Consider the following 18,477-nt stretch of genomic DNA (forward strand, 5'->3'; position numbering starts at 1 on the left):
TTTTACATGAATGCAAAAGGAAATAATCTGTAGAATCAGAGAAATAGCTATTCTATTACAGCACAATCTTAAATGATCCATTCACTAATATTGTTCAATCTTTAATGCTACTGCATTTTTTTGAAAAAGCTCACTATTAAAACTCCCCTTACCCTCTAAATAAAACCAAGTGGTTATAGGCAAAGTAGAATTTCATATAGGTAATAACACAGCAACAATCAAACCAGAAATTGACCTACAAAAAGATCCTTAAAAGAATAAGGCAAGGCAGCTTTTAATAACATATCTTCTCAATGTTCCAGAACCTATCACAAATCAAATTTTTGCAAGGTCATATCAAAGCATGTTTTCTTTTTCAAAAAATTAAGATAAAAAGCAAAGATCGATGTTTGATATAGCAGCTATCCTGAAAACCACTCTACAAAAAAGGGGACGTGTGTTCAGAAATGCTAAAGTGCAGACCTACAGAATCTGAACTCAAATTAGTTAATAGGCACCTCATCATTACAACTTATTTCAGGGGTGATTTTTTGCAAAAAAAACAGTGTTTCTCTTCAGTGTTTCTGATCAGGAAACCCTAAACCATAAATTTCAACTTGGTCTGACCCATATGTAATCAACAGAATAGTAACTTGAGTTAATAAAAATTGCCTATAAAACTTCCATGAGCAAAAGTTGAAAAGGGGATGAGGAAACTGGATTAAATTAGAGGACTGCTTACTTGTCAGGATTTTCTTTGGGTGCTGGAAATGACTGGGGATTCACATGAGCCAGTGTAATAAATTCATTCTTCTCCAAACTTCCAACCAGGATTCGGATTTTTGATTCCACCAAGCCCACCCTGAACAAATGTCACTCATTATTAATGAAAATTCTGGTTAATTTTAAAAATAAAATAAAATGCAGAAAATCAAGTATGTTTGTGTAAAGCTGTAATATGAAGATCATAAAACACACATATAAGGGCAGTTCAACTGTCTAAACTCCCATAGATAAAATGAAAGCCTTATGTTCTACCCCAAAAATGAAGTGAAAACTGCTGGAAGAAGAGAATCAAGCCACATTTCAAGCCAGGAAGGTTACAAAAGACAACCCCACAAATATTTAAAGAAAAAAATCAGTAAACTAAAACAAAGCACTTTAAATATACAGTTAAGAAATAATACATGGATCTCTATAAGGCAAATAAAAACAATTGTACATATGGATCTCCAAATTCCTACACTTCCATTACAAGTAGTAAAGCTCCATTTATGAACAAAACCAAATGTGCTGTTTTAAGGACTTCCACCTCCTACTGTGTGCTGTGGCTATCTGATTCATTCTGAAGTTTTGTTTTTGTTGTTTTTTGTTTTGTAAAATCTAATCTTATACTCACCATTCTAGGCGTTGTTTTTCAGTTGGTGCACTTGCTAGAAGTACAATATAATGCCTTTGAAGATAAAGACAACATGCTATTTATTTCATTTAAGTGCTTTGTGCTGGATATTAACACCATAATGTAATAAGCTTTTTGACAGTTACAGATCAATTTAGCAAGAGAGAACTGCAATCTCAGTTTGCACATAAAATCATAAATGCTAAATTCCACAAGTTTCTAACTACTGGCAAGTTTAATTCTTCTGAAAAATATAGTAATTTTATGAATAATTACCCAAAAAGAAGCTTAATTCAAAAACGATGACTAAATATCAACTGATAACTTGGTTCAATGATTCTGGTGGAGTGCTTTTTCTATAAAGAGCTACCTCACTAAAATATAACCTATTAAAGCAAAATTGCTTTGATGGAAATAAAGCACCAAGGCTTTAGCCACAAAAACAGGGTCACTAAATATACACACATCAGTAACTTAAAAAATAGTATCAAACACATCATGCTTTTTAATTCAAAGGTAGCAAAAATTAAACTGAATACTTAAGTTAGGCCTCATGATTTTTTTCAAGCAACAGTATGAGTTTCTATAACAAAGATGCAGACATCATTAATGTGAGAGCAACAAAGAAATGTGATTTCTATGCAGAATCCAATTCCATTCAAATTAGAGCAAAATCAAGTTTTCATTTCAGAAAAACACCATCATGACTGACTATTTTAAATCTTTTTGAAACAAACTATTTACAACTGAAGAATTTCGTAAGACTAAAAAAAAAAAGTCCAATCCAACATACTTTTCTACAAAATCCATTTTACAAGTGATAGAAATCAAACTTCTCACCAGAAACTTTACCTCAAAAAGCAAACTGATAGTAGGTGGAAAAGTCAGAATTATGACTAAGAATTTTAAATTAACTTCAAGTATTTATAAACTTAAGGTAACAGAGGTAATATACATAAATATGAAAACACGTAGACAGAAAAGTAAATGTGCAGTCCAAATCCATACAGACCAACCAATACTTCGTTTCCTTTACCAGTTTAATCTGTTCAGCAATTATTTAGAGCAAACCAAATATACAGAACAAACACAGCCCAAATAAATAAAAGTTAATAAAAGCACTAAAAGCTCATGCATTTTACATATACAGAAAACGCTCTTGGGGCCCTAAACTCTCTTATAAATCAAACAAAATCCTAATAAGCTCAGTAACCTGATTTCCAGTTCCCTGGGAGTTTGAAAATGGACAACAGATTTTAAAAGGGGGGGGCGGAGAGGGGATGGAGAAAAAACTCTGACTAAAGTATAACAACTTATAAGAGGATAAGACAAAGTATAAAAAGCAGGCATGCACACAAAAACTCAAAACAGCAAAGCTGTCTGGGTTCACCTAATATGAGGACAAAACTCAAGTCTCTAAATCACTCTTTTAGAGAAATGGATACTCTTAATGACCACCTGAGTCTTGAACAAAAACTTAAATGATATATAATGTTCTCTACTTATGCAAAATATAAAATCCATTTGAACATAATCTTGTTGGTAATTCAAAGTTTAAAGTTTTAAAGCTTAGAGTTCAACTTTGGTTCTTACTGAAATCCAGTGGAAAGGGGGGGGTGTCTACTCTGCACATCGTTTATGATAAAGGCACCTGTTTAAATAAAGCTCAAAGTTTTAAACAGTTTAGCAAGTATGTATGTGAAGTCAAATGTCCTTCACTCAGCCAAATTTAAGCAAATGTGAAATGAGACAAAATACAGTAATCATGTTTAATAGAAATAACCTGTCATTAATTCTTAAGTTACCTATCAGAGCACAGAGACCAAGCAGAAATAGGTCTAAATTTAGACTATTTTGTTGCTGCTCCAAAAAACGCCATCCCCTACTTTACAGTGCCACTATCATGCTTCAGGTACTCAAATGCCTTCATGAAACACTGAAGCCAATTAAATAATGATTAACTTTCCCCAAAATTTAAAGATTATCAGTTTCCAATAAAAAAAATTTAACTATAAAAATGTACCACAGTTGAATTAAAACCTCTTTAAAAGCGTCTAAAAACACTTAATTTAGTTGCTATTATTACCTCACAAATATTTACTCCAAAAAAGCATTTTGTAAGTAGGTTTCCTGGCCATTTCATCACATTAATATTTTTCCCTGGGTAGGTAACAGCTCAGATATGTGCACCGAAAATCTAATTATCTTAGACAAAAATCCTTGCAATTCCATCTTCAAGTAACTCAGGTCCAAGAATTACAGTTCACTATTTTTAAAGCCTTTAAAACATTATGAGGCTAAATTATTCTATACATACATACTCCTTGAAATTATAAATTATTAATCCTATTCCTGAGAACATTTGGCTTTTTTCCCTAATACCTTTGCTTCCTCGTTTCCTAAGGAAATGGAACATCTGAAATAAGTATTCGCATTTCCTACGTCAATAATGATTTATTTTACTGCTGGTTACTTACTTATGTGAGCTTGAATATATTAAAGGTAAAACATGAAAAATATTTTCTTAGAACTATAAAATTTCACAAGGCAGTGTTCTCCCTTCTTCACAAGAACACTGATATCTTCTGAAACATGGTCTGCTTTCTAAGACAACTGAAATTTCCTTCATGGATTCTTCCCTTCCAAGAAAGGCAGGCAGGTATACTATATGACTTAAAATATTTCACATAACAAACACAATACTTTCAGGATATACTTGAAATAAGCTTAACCAACTCTGACTCAAGGCAAAACTAAGGATTTCAGTTCAGCTGTACAGCTAATCTTTGGGGTAATTCATATGTTAAAAGAAAAATTCAAATCTGGGAATACTTGAGTATAATGATAGCAATCACTAATTCTTTAACAGGAAAAATTTTTGAAATAAGTTAAAAACATAAGTAGAATTTGGTATAGGTAAAATTAGCTCATTGTTGTCACGTTTTCAAATCCTTTTTCGCAGGAGTCACAGCTGAAATTTAAATTTTCCTGATATAATTTCCTCTATTTGTTGCTACATCCTCATATCTAATTATGTTTAAAGTTGTTTTTAATAACCTAAAATAATTTGATTGTTTCAAGAGAATTCAGTAAAGACAGTAATCTATAAATCTTTTCATCAGTCAACTGAAGACCTTATATGTACTATTTGGCATAGACTGAAGGACAGCCTAAAAGTTTCAAAAGAAAGATTTAAGCAAGCTTTAAAAAAAAAAAAAAAAAAACTTCCAAGTTCTAGTTAATACAAATTTATTCAAATAGATGACATTATCAAGGTTTCTTCAATTTCAACACTAGTCTTTCTTAAAGTGAAAGAAACCAGTTAAGTGGGTACTTAGAAGAACTTCATTCTACCCACCTCTTACTCCTACCAGAAAGTGAGACAGGAAAAATTATCTAGCTTCATCTTGGATTCTCGGGGATTAAGAGATGCTGGCACTTTTCTATGAGACCAACTTCTTTATTCTCCTTACAAGTAATCATGTACTCTTTCATGATGTAGTTTTTAAAGCATCAGAATATGTATTTATTAGTTTAAAAGTTCAAAGGTACTTCCTCAACAGTGGTTAAAATAAAAAACAATGGAAAATTATCTGCCAAATGGAAAAGCACAACTTATGGGGAATAAGTAATAAACAAGAACATTCAATGTTATGCTATTTAAATTTTTACTGACAATGCAGTGCTCCCAGAACACAACAATTAAGCTGGCTCCATTATTGCTTTTTCATGCAAAAGATACAGAAACAAAACACAGAGACATCATGAAGGTCATCATTCTTGTTTTTAATTGGGGAAATAGCATAGAGCAATCTTGCTTAGATTATTACAAAACACAATCCAACACAAGATCAAATGGTCAGGAAAATTTCAAGCATTAAAGAAAAAAAATTTTTTTAAGTGGGACTTTGGCAAGTTTTCAGCTCAGGGCAAATAAAAGTGCAAGTCCATTTTTTTAAAAGTAAGATTTATTATAACTTACAGTTTTCATCAAAACCAACACAATCAGGCTATTAACCTGTACTACGGTATTAAACCATTATACTAAAACCATTAGTAAAAAAATATTACACCCACTGAGATTCCATGAAAATTATCTGTAGAAATATTTGAAGGGGATTTATTAACATTAGGGGGAAATGGTAGGCCAATCATGTGCTATAACTACTGAAAACATTTTACTGACTACATACACTGACATTTTATTAGCTTTGCCTATGTTATAGAGAATCTTAATGATAAATAAGTTTCCAGAACTGGCTGAAAATACTTACTTAACAGACACCATTAACTACAGATTTTAACAGTTCACTCCTTTGCCAAGGTATACAGATTTAGAGTTTTGGGGATGACTAACAAGCCTTCAGAACTGATGTTGCTACAAGTGTAGAAATTCGGTTACATCAGGCAGCAAAACTGTATGGACTACACTTTACCTTGATAAAGAAATAATAAGGGGTTTACTAAAAACAGTATGCCCTTTGTGACAGGAAGAAAACTTGTATAGAAGATGTTTAAAGGAAAATTCAAGACTACATTAGTCTAGCAAAAAGAGATGTCACGTATGCTACCATTAAACCATTACTTAAGAGAGCAACATGTCCGACATGCCTTAAAATACATACTTGTACTTTTGAAAGAAGTTTGGAGCTTCAAAAAGTTTGGACCACTCTGCCTTACTCAGCAAAATTTCATCTGTGATAGCAAGACCTAAATTAAAAACATATTAAAATGTTTGCATGCTTCAGTCTAAGAATCTATAATTTTAAAGATCTTAAATATACCACATGCATTCACTATATTCCTAAAATCATAATTTTAACATAGCAAGTTTAGTCTATGACTCTAGAGCATACAGATTCTTACATACACTCTTTTCAAAAAACCTGGAGGGTTCCTTTCAGATCCAGTTTTCTGGCAAATTGCCATTACTCTAAAATGCCATGCTCATAGAATGACTCTCTCCTAAAACTGAAGCACTGGAGTTACCCAACAAAGAAAACTTTCCCATAAGCTTTGCTTCCTGCCTTTCTAAAAAACAAGTTTCCCATAAAAGGATAGCGACATCTTCCCATGAAGAGCCCCTGTAGACTACAGAAAAGAACTTTACACTTCTGAGTTTGACGCTGGCAGTCATACAGCTGATTCTATTTCCTTGACTTGTGTCAAATTAAACAATCCAGTTCTAGCTACTCCCCTTAAAGACCATTTAGCAATAGCTACTCCTTCAAATTAGCAGTACTACTGGGATTCAGAAGTTTAGAGGTTATTCCAAAACAGTAGGCAGTTTGGTCAAAATCCTGCTCAAAGCTCTTTTCAAGTATACTGCCTGCTAAAAGCCTCTCATGTCACCCACTAGAGAGAAACTATGACATCATTTAAAATTTCACATGGCAGTAGTATGGAACTAAACCATAAAGGCCCAGCTAAGGATACAATTTTCAATTTTGGTTAATCTTCCAATATATAATCAAATATAAATTGCTAAAAAGAAATTAAACTGAGTTTTCCAAGTTAATTTTCAAATATAATCTGTAATCAATAAATAAACACCAAAATCCACTTCGGTGAATGCTTTCTCCAATTTAATTGAATACCCGACTACGGGGTGTACAATGGTATGTAAATCCTTTGTGTATAAAGGAGAGCATAAGGATAAACACTTACCTTGTTTAAACTCCTCAACCATGACCATCCGTGTTGAAACGGACACATTGTACGTGGAGTTCTGTTGTGGGTATGCTGGTGTAATTATAGGCATAAGATGGTACCTATCACTGGGGTTTACCTACATACAACAACAGCCAATCAGTTTCTTCAAGTACATATGCAACAGATACTTGGACTTTTTACCCCTTGTTAAACTGAACCAATGATTAAATTTTATTTCATTTCACAGCTGGAGTTGAGAAAGAAAAACCATGTAAAGAGACACTGTTTTTACAGGAATTCTTTACAGAATCTGTGATTTGGTCTAATGTTTTGTTTCAATCATTTGGGCATGACTGTTTTGGCAATCTTACTAGAAATAGTGTGCCTGTCAAGCAAAAAAAGGTTCTAATTGGGCATCTACTGATGTTTAGTTTTTCTTTTTTCTACAACAGAAATAGGGATGTACACACAATTACACTTTTGAGAAATGTCATAGTATGTTCTGTGTAAAACGAATTTTAAACTTAGTTTTTAATATACCCTTAATTTATCAGGAGTAGAAGCTTATTAACACATGGTAAAACTACTTTATCCATGTTGGTATCATTTTAAGGTATAATGAAATGATTAATAACTATTAATTTTAATCTGTATACTAATGATAAAAGTGGCATATTTCCACAGAGGAAACTGTAAATTCACATCCCTCCAAAATTAAATGTCTTGAGGTTCGGAAAACTTAAAAATTCACAGCTTGATGTCATTAACAAAGCTTAAAACTGACAAAATTTTTGATGTTGTAATAAAATAGCAAATTAATGTAGAAAAATAGAATTTTATAAACCTAGAAAGCCTTATTCAAACCTAAATTTATTTTATCAATTAATAAAGTGCATGTAAAACATTTAAATTGAGTAAGCAGTAAAGGTCGTAACTTCCAAAGAAGCAGAATGGAAGCTCCTCTTCAGCCCAACCATGCTTTTGTAATCTGAATTAACCAAACCAATTTTTACAATTACATCACAGTAATTAAAGTGATATTGCTTAGAAGTTATCTGCCACGGTTAAACATTAAGCAACAGTTTTCCTACAATAACCCAATTTTAACAGAATATTTAGATCAAACAAAAAAAAATACAGGGATTTTTAGTATCCTTTTATTTTTTCTTTTAAGCACAAATGCCCACACAACTTTGACTTACAAGGTAGTTCTATATAGAATAAATTAAAATTAGTGATCTTGATATTATAAACTATGTACAATTAAATGTAGTTTACAGGGTACATAATTATGCTTCTCACATCAGAGGAAAATTATAGTTGAGATTAAAAAGAAAGTGTAATACGAACATGTCCACTCATACGTAACAGGATGGGAAGTCTCCCTGAAGTTTATGCAGATGATTTTTACTTGTTATTGCACAGTGTGAATTTGTAGGGGAAAAAATAATACACTAACCCTTGGGTCCCATACAGGCAAATTAAGATTGCATTCTTCAGGCTGTTTCAATAGGACTGGATTTGGCCATTCCCTGTTTAAAAAGATTGTAGCACTTGATAAGACTATTGGATATTACCATCTACACGTATTTTGTTAAACATACAGCATTTGTGAATGTGATCCTTCTTCATTCATTTTGCACTCTTGGTATATATAATCTTTTATTCCTTTATTCCTTTCTGTCGACGTTAGACTACTTGAATTACATTTCCTCTATGAAAGTAACTTAAACCATTTGGTAGCTTTCTCAGACTGAAGTCAAATATCTTCTCTGCCTCGCAGAGAAGAACTGATAAAGTACTATTCAAATTTAAAAGTACTATTCCGAGACATCTGATGTGTTCACCGCAAACTTGAACAGGATAAAATCTCCCTTGAAAAGACAAAGATCCTGTCTTTAATTCATTATAGGCAAAGGAGCATGAATAATTATAAAAATTGATTAGGAAAATTTTTCTCTATCTCATGACAAAGGTTATTAATGTGAATATGTGTAATGATGTGAACACACTGTTTTCAAGATATGTTTTGTGAGTTAGCTACTTCAGTCCTTTATAGAAGAGATTAAAAACTGGAAAACATTTGCCATCTTTAGTATCAAGGTTAGCTTCTTAAATATATTATTTGCCATGTATGTGTAGCATTAAGAGAAATTCTGACATTTTTCTCATCAAACCTGGTTATATATAATTAAGTGCTATCAAATCCATAATTACAGAATGTGTATTGAAAAGTGTGGCACAGTTCTAAATTATAAATTGTCTCCAATAACTCTAATTTTTATAAAATAACTAAAACTCTTTTTTCAGAGGGAGGAGGTACAGAGGTTGGCACAAATAGGGAAGACAAATCTTTCAGATCAATTTGATTAAAAACCAAGAACTCTAACCTTTTGGGCCAAAGCAACTAATGTGAAATAGCAATCTTTTATATTACTTAAAAGAAATAATGGTTGACAAATGTGACCAGGCTGAAATGAAGGAGAGCATTAAAAAAAAATCTCTCCTGGGTTAATGACTAATCTCAAAGGGATGCTCAATTGCTTTCCAAGCACTTACAGTTATCCTTAAAAGCTTTATATACATTTACATCCTTAACATTCTACCAAAGATAAATGGGCAGCTGAAAGCAAAAAACAACCACAGGAAATTAATGGTCTATAGATCTAGAAGAATTCAAAGAGTAAATTAAAAGAGGTGGTATATATAAAGCTTTATCCAAAGTAACTGATATCCCAACCTACCAACTCATTGGATTTTAGCAGACATTATAGCTAAAATTCAGTTTATTTAGAGAGTAAGTTTACGCATGGAAGTACAAACAGCACCTGCCTTGCTATCCCGGGAAAGCTAGGGAAAAGGAATGGAATTTAGGTTTGCCATTTTATACACAACATGATCTCCCCAAGGCTACCTATACTGCTACATCATGAACTAAAATTTGAATCTGAGACCAGCTGCAGAAATGTCATAGAAATAAGACTAAACTTCAGTGTCTACAATCAATTTTATTTTAATATAATCTAAACACATACCATTTAGAAAATACCAAGAAAAATTTATGTACAAGAGTTGATGCTATTGCATTTGGATAAAGCTGGCAAGTTCTTGCTACTAGCATAGCCCAGGAAACACCACCGAGGAAACCTAATATATTGGAATAGATGTTGTGGCCTGTTGATAAGGGAAAAGCAAAAAGAAAAGTTAGTGTTGAACAAAAGCTTAAACATTTTTAATAAGCTAGCCAACAAATTCAGAACTCACGTTTGGCCCACAGTTTGATAGCTCTCAGGGTTAACCTGAAGTTGTCAATGTTTGGTACTAGATGTAAAATTTCATCGGTTACCCTGCAACCTGATTAATAGGAGTAAAGAAAAAAAAAACAGAACATTAAATTATCAAAAGTTTAATGATAATATTTCTTTTAAATTTTCTGAGACTAATGTCAAATTAAATAAAAATTTACTTTGTAAAATCAGTAATGTTAATAAAGAGGCAAATAAAAAATATAAAACTTTTACCTTCTATCACAAACACTACTCTAAAACCAAATAATCTGAACTGTAATCTGCTTTATTTCAAAAACTTTCAACCCATAATTAAAATGTGCTCCAGTTCAGAGATGGTGAATAGGGCTTGATCCATTTAAGTTTCCAGGAATTGTTCTTCAAGAGCATATTAACAAAACAATGCTAAAATAAGTGTTCAAATGTAACCCTTTTAAAAGCACAACAGTTGAAAATGTTACAAAGGTTATCAGGATCAAAATTAATAGAGTTACAAGGTGAAACCTGAGCCACTAGCAATAGAGTACAAACGTCAGACAGTATTTAAACATCCCAGGAAGAAAAGAAATAATAATGCAAGATACCAATGATTTAACAAATTACTAAATGCTCCACTGCAGTCTAACTATTAAGCAAAAAGTTCATTTTATTTGACTCACTATGGATAAACAATATGGCCATTAAAAGCTTCATTATGAAGCTTGAGTTAAAAACTATTTCATATTTGACCAAAACTGCTACTATGCAAAAGGAAGTAGGTTTTTACATACCGTTAAGACTTCTTATGCATCTTATATCTAAATTTTTAAGCAGACTGTCATCTCTTAAGTCCAAGTCTTCTGGAATAGTCTGCAGTGCTAATCTTGCAAACAAAATATCAATCTAAAACAAAAACAAAACAAAACATTCCATGTCTGCCTATTTTTAAGGCCTTTCTTTAAAAAAGAAAACACTATTAACTCCTTAAGACCAGGATCTTCTCATCAGCTGTTAACATGACAACACCTCCAAAAGTTCAAACAAAATTCTTACCACAGGTATTTTAACCAGATGTTAAAACATGGTAATACTAAATAAACAGAACTTGTATAAATAGCTACTTGTCATTTTAATCATACTAAGTTTGCTAAATGCAGATATACTGGATTATTTAAAACTAACTGTTTAGTTCTCCACCTATATGAACTGTGAATTATATCCTAAAAGGTGCTCAAATATAAGGCCAATATAGTTATATGTAGCCCAAATATACCTGTCAGTAAAAAGGGAACTTCTTATATTTAAGAACTTATGTATCTATAATATTCCAGTCTGTTTCTCCAACTTAGTTTTGACTAAATAGAAACAAAACAAAAACTGGCTAATTTTGAAGACTTATAGAATGCAACTGACAAAATTGTTTTTTTCCTTTTTTTCAAGGAAAGGCTGGGGGCAAAAGAAATTTGGCACACATTCAGTAATTATTCCTGAGGGTCTGATTTCATGGTTCCAACCTTTGAATGCTGCTAGAGAAACAAGCCTTTTATAAGATCACTTTAGAAATCAGTATTTTATATTTGCAAACGAAGCAACTGACAAAGGATTAATAAAATATAAATAAAGTATACAAGCAGCTCATGCAGCTCAATATAAAAAAAACTGTACAGCTACATGTAAAAGAATGAAATTAGAACACTCCCTAACACCATACACAAAAATAAACTCAAAATGGATTAAAGACCTAAATGTAAGGCCAGACACTATCAAACTCTTAGAGGAAAGCATAGGCAGAACACTCTATGACATAAATCACAGCAAGATCCTTTTTGACCCACCTCCTAGAGAAATGGAAACAAAAACAAAAATAAACAAATGGGACCTAATGAGACTTAAAGGCTTTTGCACAGCAAAGGAAACCATAAACAAGAGGAAAAGACAACCCTCAGAATGGGAGAAAATATTTGCAAATGAAGCAACTGACAAAGGATTAATCTCCAAAATATACAAGCAGCTCATGCAGCTCAATATCAAAAAAACAAACAACCCAATCCAAAAACGGGCAGAAGACCTAAACAGACATTTCTCCAAAGAAGATATACAGATCACTAATCATTAGAAAAAGGGAAATCAAAACCACAATGAGATATCACCTCACACTGGTCAGAATGGCCATCATCAACAAATCTACAAACAATAAATGCTGGAGAGGGTGTGGAGAAAAGGGAACCCTCTTGCACTGTTGGTGGGAATGTAAACTGATACAGCCACTATGGAGAACAGTATGGAGGTTCCTTAAAAAACTAAAAATAGAACTACCATACGACCCAGCAATCCCACTACTGGGCATACACCCTGAGAAAACCATAATTCAAAAAGAGTCATGTACCAAAATGTTCATTGCAGCTCTATTCACAATAGCCAGGACATGGAAGCAACCTAAGTGTCCATCAACGGATGAATGAATAAAGAAGATGTGGCACATATGTACAATGGAATATTACTCAGCCATAAAAAGAAATGAAATTGAGTTATTTGTAGCGAGGCGGATGGACCTAGAGTCTGTCATACAGAGTGAAGTAAGTCAGAGAGAGAAAAACACTGTATGCTAACACATATATATGGGAAAAAAAAGGTTCTGAAGAACCTAGGGGCAGGATAGGAACAAAGACGCAGACGTAGAGAATGAACTTGAGGATACCTGGAGGGGGAAGGGTAACCTGAGACGAAGTGAGAGAGTGGCATGGACATATATACACTACCAAATGTAAAACAGATATCTAGTGGGAAGGAGCCGCATAGCACAGGGAGATCAACTGGGTGCTTTGTGACCACCTAGAGGGGTGGGATAGGGAGGGTGGGAGGGAGACACAAGAGGGAGGAGATAGGGGGATATATGTATATGTATAGCTGACTCACTTTGTTATACAGCAGAAACTAACACACCATTGTAAAGCAATTATACTCCAATAAAGACGTTAAAAAAAATCTGTATTTTAAGAGCTTGCTGTGAAAAATCATTTAAACGTGCACCTACAAGACAGGAAAAGATTGTACATTTACACAAATAAGTACCTGTGGTATAGCCTAAATTTTCCAATGATACACATTCCAAAATCCAGCATCGCTCCTAATTTAGACAGAAATAAAGACTATATGCTCACAGGAAAAAAAAAAAAAAAAACCCAGGTAACTCAAAAAGCAACTCAGTAATAACAAGCACATTAAATATTTCTAGTAACCATTTGACTTTTATCTCCATCCTGAAAAGTTTACACAATTGAGTTGGTTCTCCACCCCAAAAAACCTCCCCTTTGTTGGTTAATGTTCTTTTCGGGAAAAAAAGGCATCACCTACATTATGGTTGTTTTATATTTATTTAAACACTGACAGTAAATCAAAGCTGCCTGAACTTGATAATCCTTTACTAAATTTAACATTTTATGTCTACTTATTAAGATTACTCATATTTCATACAAGATAGAGTTGGGCACCTTATGCAACAATTATAGAAACCACTTTTTTTTGCAGAACAATGAAGTATTATTCTTCCATTTCTGAAATTTTATAACCGTCATTATTACTATGAGTGACTTTCCAGCACCATTATGTATGGCAGAAGTAACATAAATAACTAAAGTTGCTTCAGGGTCAGCTTTGTTACAACTACTTTCATTACACACATTGAAAACATCAAAGAGAACTGCACATCATCTCAAGAACCTGAACTCAGAGCTTCCCTGGTGGTGGCATGGTGGTTAAGAATCAGCCTGCCAAAAAAAAGAATCCGCCTGCCAATGCAGGGGACACGGGTTCAAGCCCCTCGTCCGGGAAGATCCCACATGCCGCAGAGCAACTAAGTCCGTGTGCCACAACTACTGAGCCTGCATGCCCCAACTACTGAGCCTGTATGCCACAACTACTAAAGCCTGCATGTGGAGCCCGTGCTCCACAACAAGAGAAGCCACTGCACCGCAACGAAGAGTAGCCCCTGCTTGCCACAACTAGAGAAAGCCCGCGCGCAGCAACAAAGACCCAAAGCAGCCAAAAATAAAAACAAATAAATAAATAAATAAATTTATAAATAAATTAAAAAAAAAGAATCTGAGCTCATATATCCTTCCCTATCAGAAAATATTTCAGCATACATGACATCAGGTCACAATTTTCTCTCAACTCTTAAATATTTAATTTAAATGAAGCCAAAGTTCCACTTGCAAAAATATAGTTATATTACCTTAAGGAGACTAAAAGCATATAAAATCTGCCTATGGAAAAACTATCAATTAAGCTGTTCTGTAGCAGCCACTTCACAGTCAGTACATTTCTGTCTATATTTTAACTCCTGGTTTCACTAGGCTCTTTTTTAAAAGAGACTACAAAGAATAGGCTGTCACTTCCATTTCAAAAAAACTTAATTCGTATTAATATCATACCAACTCACCAATTATAAACCTTTGAAATAAATCAAATTTTTAACCTACACCTATCAAAATAACACACAGTAAGAACTGTCTATTTGAACCTTACCTCTATCCCATCAAAACACAGTTTGATAACTGGTACAAATGCCTCTTCAACAGCCTGTGGGAAAATTTAAAAATCAGTGTCTCTGAAAGTATACCTTAGGGCTACACTAGCTTTAGTGCTCTTAAATGAATGCAGTACTGACATAGCTTAAACATAATTTACCACAACACCTGACACAGACTAGGTTCTCAGTAAACAGGTTTAAGACTCGAGAATCCTAAGTCGCACAAGCCTAGGTTCAAATTCTTGATCTCTGCCACTCGGATATGTGACGGTGGCCAAGTTGCTTAATATTTACTTTGTTTGCCTCATTTCCTACTCTGTACATGAGATTACAGATTTATGATTTTAGACTGCTGTAAAGAATAAAATGCAAGCATACACATTAAGCTTAAAAGGGTCTGGCAAATTGCAAGAGTTCAATAAATTAATGGCTATACCATAAAACTCACTCAATTGACTAAACTGATTTTTATAACTCCTCCCCTTTCACTCTGAACATTTACGCACTCTTAAATCTTTTACTTCTTCCTGTAATTTCAACTTATCATAGAACGAGGTGAAAAAGTCACTTCGATCAACATGTCTTGGTGCAACACACAACGCATCAATATCGGCACCTAAAAAAAAAAATTAAGCCCATCAACCACTAGTTACCATTACAAGAAAATTATTTTGCATCTTATCATGGCAGTATTTGATGTTGAAAACCTGTTAATGTTACACTGATGAGCCTCTAAATGCACCCCTCTCCTTAAAAATAAAATTACCTGTCAGTATAAGAAAAACATGACCCTAATCGATGGGATATACTTTTTCCTGCAGCATCTTCTACTTGTAGTGGCCCAGGTGAACTGGGAGTCAAAGGAAGGTGACTCAGATAGGAACTCTTACGGTAAGAGAGGCAATTATGCAAGAATACACCCAACATCTTGGTGTCCTTAGTCACAGCCATGTTCATTAGTGAAACAAAAAAATACAGTTATCATTTATACATTGTGACTGGTGCTTCCAGGCTCCTACCTGCACCTAAATGGGACCTATGCACTTCAAGAAGGACCAATGGCAAGAATCCAAAGAGGCAGACCATGGTAAGAACAGTTGTTATTAATTTAGTGCTTGATAGGAGGCCAGCACTGAGTACATAGGGAGAGCACAAAAAAGATGATTAAAATCAATAACTGGGATCATAAAAAGAAGAGATCAATATGGAATCTGGTCAACATAATCATTTTCCTAAAAGACTCAATACCTGAGGCACTAACTCTGAAGGCTGTTTATCTGGCATATTCATGAAGGGGGAGAAGGGCATACAGTTCACAGGACACATCAAAAGCAAATGTACTACTTCCAGCACAGAGTAGTGGGAGATGGGGAGAAGGAATAATGCCACAACAGAGAGAACCAGAGACTGGCAGATACTTTTAACAGAGGCTAGTGGCTAATGGTTGAAGAGTACAGCCTCAGACTGCCAGAGTTAGAATCCTAGCTCTGCCAGGAGATGGCTGGGAGCAACTGTTCAAGCTGTATTGCCTTTTTAAGTCTCAGACTCCTCTATTTGTTACATAAGAATAAATAAGATTATGAAGACCAAAAGATTACTAACTATGCTCAGTAAAAAAGAAAGAGTTCAATAATATTCTCTGCCATGATAACATTCTTATTGTATATTTATTTACACAGGGGAGAAAAACTACAAATGTAACTAAGAAAGTATTATTAGTGATTGTTACTGTGTTGCAGATACACATTTTTTTGGTTTGTTTTTTCCTTAACTATATTTCACGACTATAATACAGATTTTTTTCAAGCTTTAATTCATTTTTCTTCTGATTTCCAGAAGAAGATATCATTATTTTAATATCATTTTCTTCTGATATTCTTCAGGTAGCGGAAATGATATACAGAGCAGCACTGTCCAAAATGACTCCCCAAGGGGAAAAGTGTACTTCATGCGCACTTTCCAGTACGGTAGCCACTAACCATATGTGATTATTTAACAATGAAAATGTGGCTACTACTACTGAGAAACTGAATTTTTTATTTTACTTAATACTGCACTGGAGGGCACAGGTATGAAAGGTATCATTTTATATCTTTCTTCTTTTACCAAATTTAGGCTCCCTGAAGTCATCTCTTCCATGCAAACCTAAGCTGTATAATACACTGCAAGTAACTGAGATGGATGTGTCATTATAATTTTTAAAAAATTAAAGAAGTATTCCTTCTCAAGATAATTAAAACAATATAAACAATATTTACCTTTTGTATGTACTCCTAATCTATAAGATCCAAATGTAAATATTTTTCCACCAACATTTTCAATTACAGATTGTGGAAGATTCTGTTGAAGCAAACAAAAAATAGTTATTTTGCCAGTGGAGCACAAAGGTAACTATTTCAAATAACACTACATTTTAAAAAGAAAAAAACCAAGTAAGATTTCTATGCAAATTTATACAGAGGGTAAACAAACTATAAGCTCTACAAAATACCAGGCCTTCATAGATCAACCTAACTTGAAATTTAAGCAATTTTCAACTTTCAATTAGTGTTAGAATTTTGCCACATTTTTGGAAACTGCTACAAAGACTGTGGTAGAGGAAATCATGTGATTCCACAGAAGCAATGTTAGAATCAGAAATTTTATTCATGATAAGGTGCTGCATAAATCATGAATGTTAGAATATAACAAAAACACATTCTGATTGCTTAAAAGACTGTATTCAGTGATTATACCAAATATGTTGCAGTACATTAGACTATAATTTTACTGTATCAAAAGTGACTTTAAGGCCAATAAGGCTACGTTTAATAGTTTAGTAGGCTTTAATGGGATGATTTTGAGCAGAACTAAACTTATTGATGATTTCTTAGAGTAAAAACACCAGGAATGAGGAGAAAGGAAAGCACTTAAAAATCATCTTTCTGACCCTGGTATGACTATAAAGTACCATGGAGAATACGTTTAACCACCCTTGGTGGTAAGGATAATGTCTGTCCACAAAAAAAATAACACCAAATCTTAATGTGTGCTAGATCAATGTTTCTCTTTACTTTCTAATTCCTCAGTAAAGTCTTACTCAGTAGCAGAACATAAAAGAAACCACTCTTCCCCACCACCCTCCCAAAGTGACATAAATTGTTACTTCATATTCCAACAACCCTAAAAATAAATTGTAAAAGGCTCAGGGGATTCCCTTGTTTTTTAAGGGCACACTTAATCATCACTTATAGAAAACAGGCAATCTAAATGTGTAGTATTACATTTTTTAAAAGGAGACACCACCATCTCTTCCTATGTTTAGATATTTTAAAAACCACTTGTACAGTTGGCTTGGTTATTTAAGTTAAGCCAGCAAGGTGTGTACAGAAATATGCCTACAACGGAAGATAGGAAAAAACTACCTGAGAACAATGTTCTGTGGACATCTCTAGTAAAATACAAATCTTTCGGATAAGCGCTCTCCAGGAGAACTGTCCAATACAGTAGGCACTAGCTATATTTCACTACCACTTGAAATGTAGCTAGGGTGGCTGAGGAGCTGAATGTTTATTTTTAGTTAATTTAAACTGAAATGGCCAAGTGTGGCTGGTGGCTACTGTATTAGACATTAGTATGTTTATAGCTATTACAGTTGTAATCCAGAAATT

The 18,477-nt window shown here is 33.6% G+C and overlaps 1 protein-coding gene across 9 annotated transcripts in view; it reads right to left on the reverse strand.

Moving 5' to 3' along the window:
* Positions 1-18,477, reverse strand: part of PAPOLA (poly(A) polymerase alpha) — a 57,444-nt gene that overhangs the window by 20,432 nt on the left and 18,535 nt on the right. For 5 of the 9 annotated variants that reach the window (XM_060164161.1, XM_060164228.1, XM_060164032.1 and 2 more), the window contains 9 exons: positions 17,086-17,167; positions 11,088-11,199; positions 10,295-10,384; positions 10,066-10,204; positions 8,490-8,562; positions 7,046-7,166; positions 6,004-6,088; positions 1,379-1,432; positions 722-841 (listed from right to left, as the gene is read on the reverse strand). In XM_060164161.1, coding sequence (XP_060020144.1) covers positions 722-841; positions 1,379-1,432; positions 6,004-6,088; positions 7,046-7,166; positions 8,490-8,562; positions 10,066-10,151 — 539 coding nt within the window. In that variant the 5' untranslated portion in view covers positions 10,152-10,204; positions 10,295-10,384; positions 11,088-11,199; positions 17,086-17,167. Of the gene's footprint in view, positions 1-721; positions 842-1,378; positions 1,433-6,003; positions 6,089-7,045; positions 7,167-8,489; positions 8,563-10,065; positions 10,205-10,294; positions 10,385-11,087; positions 11,200-14,823; positions 14,878-15,333; positions 15,444-17,085; positions 17,168-18,477 lie in introns of all 9 variants that reach the window. The other 4 variants (XM_060163811.1, XM_060163921.1, XM_060163872.1 and 1 more) reach the window with 1 other exon arrangement.

Source organism: Lagenorhynchus albirostris, chromosome 1 (assembly GCF_949774975.1).
Source record: "Lagenorhynchus albirostris chromosome 1, mLagAlb1.1, whole genome shotgun sequence".
NCBI lineage: Eukaryota > Metazoa > Chordata > Mammalia > Artiodactyla > Delphinidae > Lagenorhynchus > Lagenorhynchus albirostris.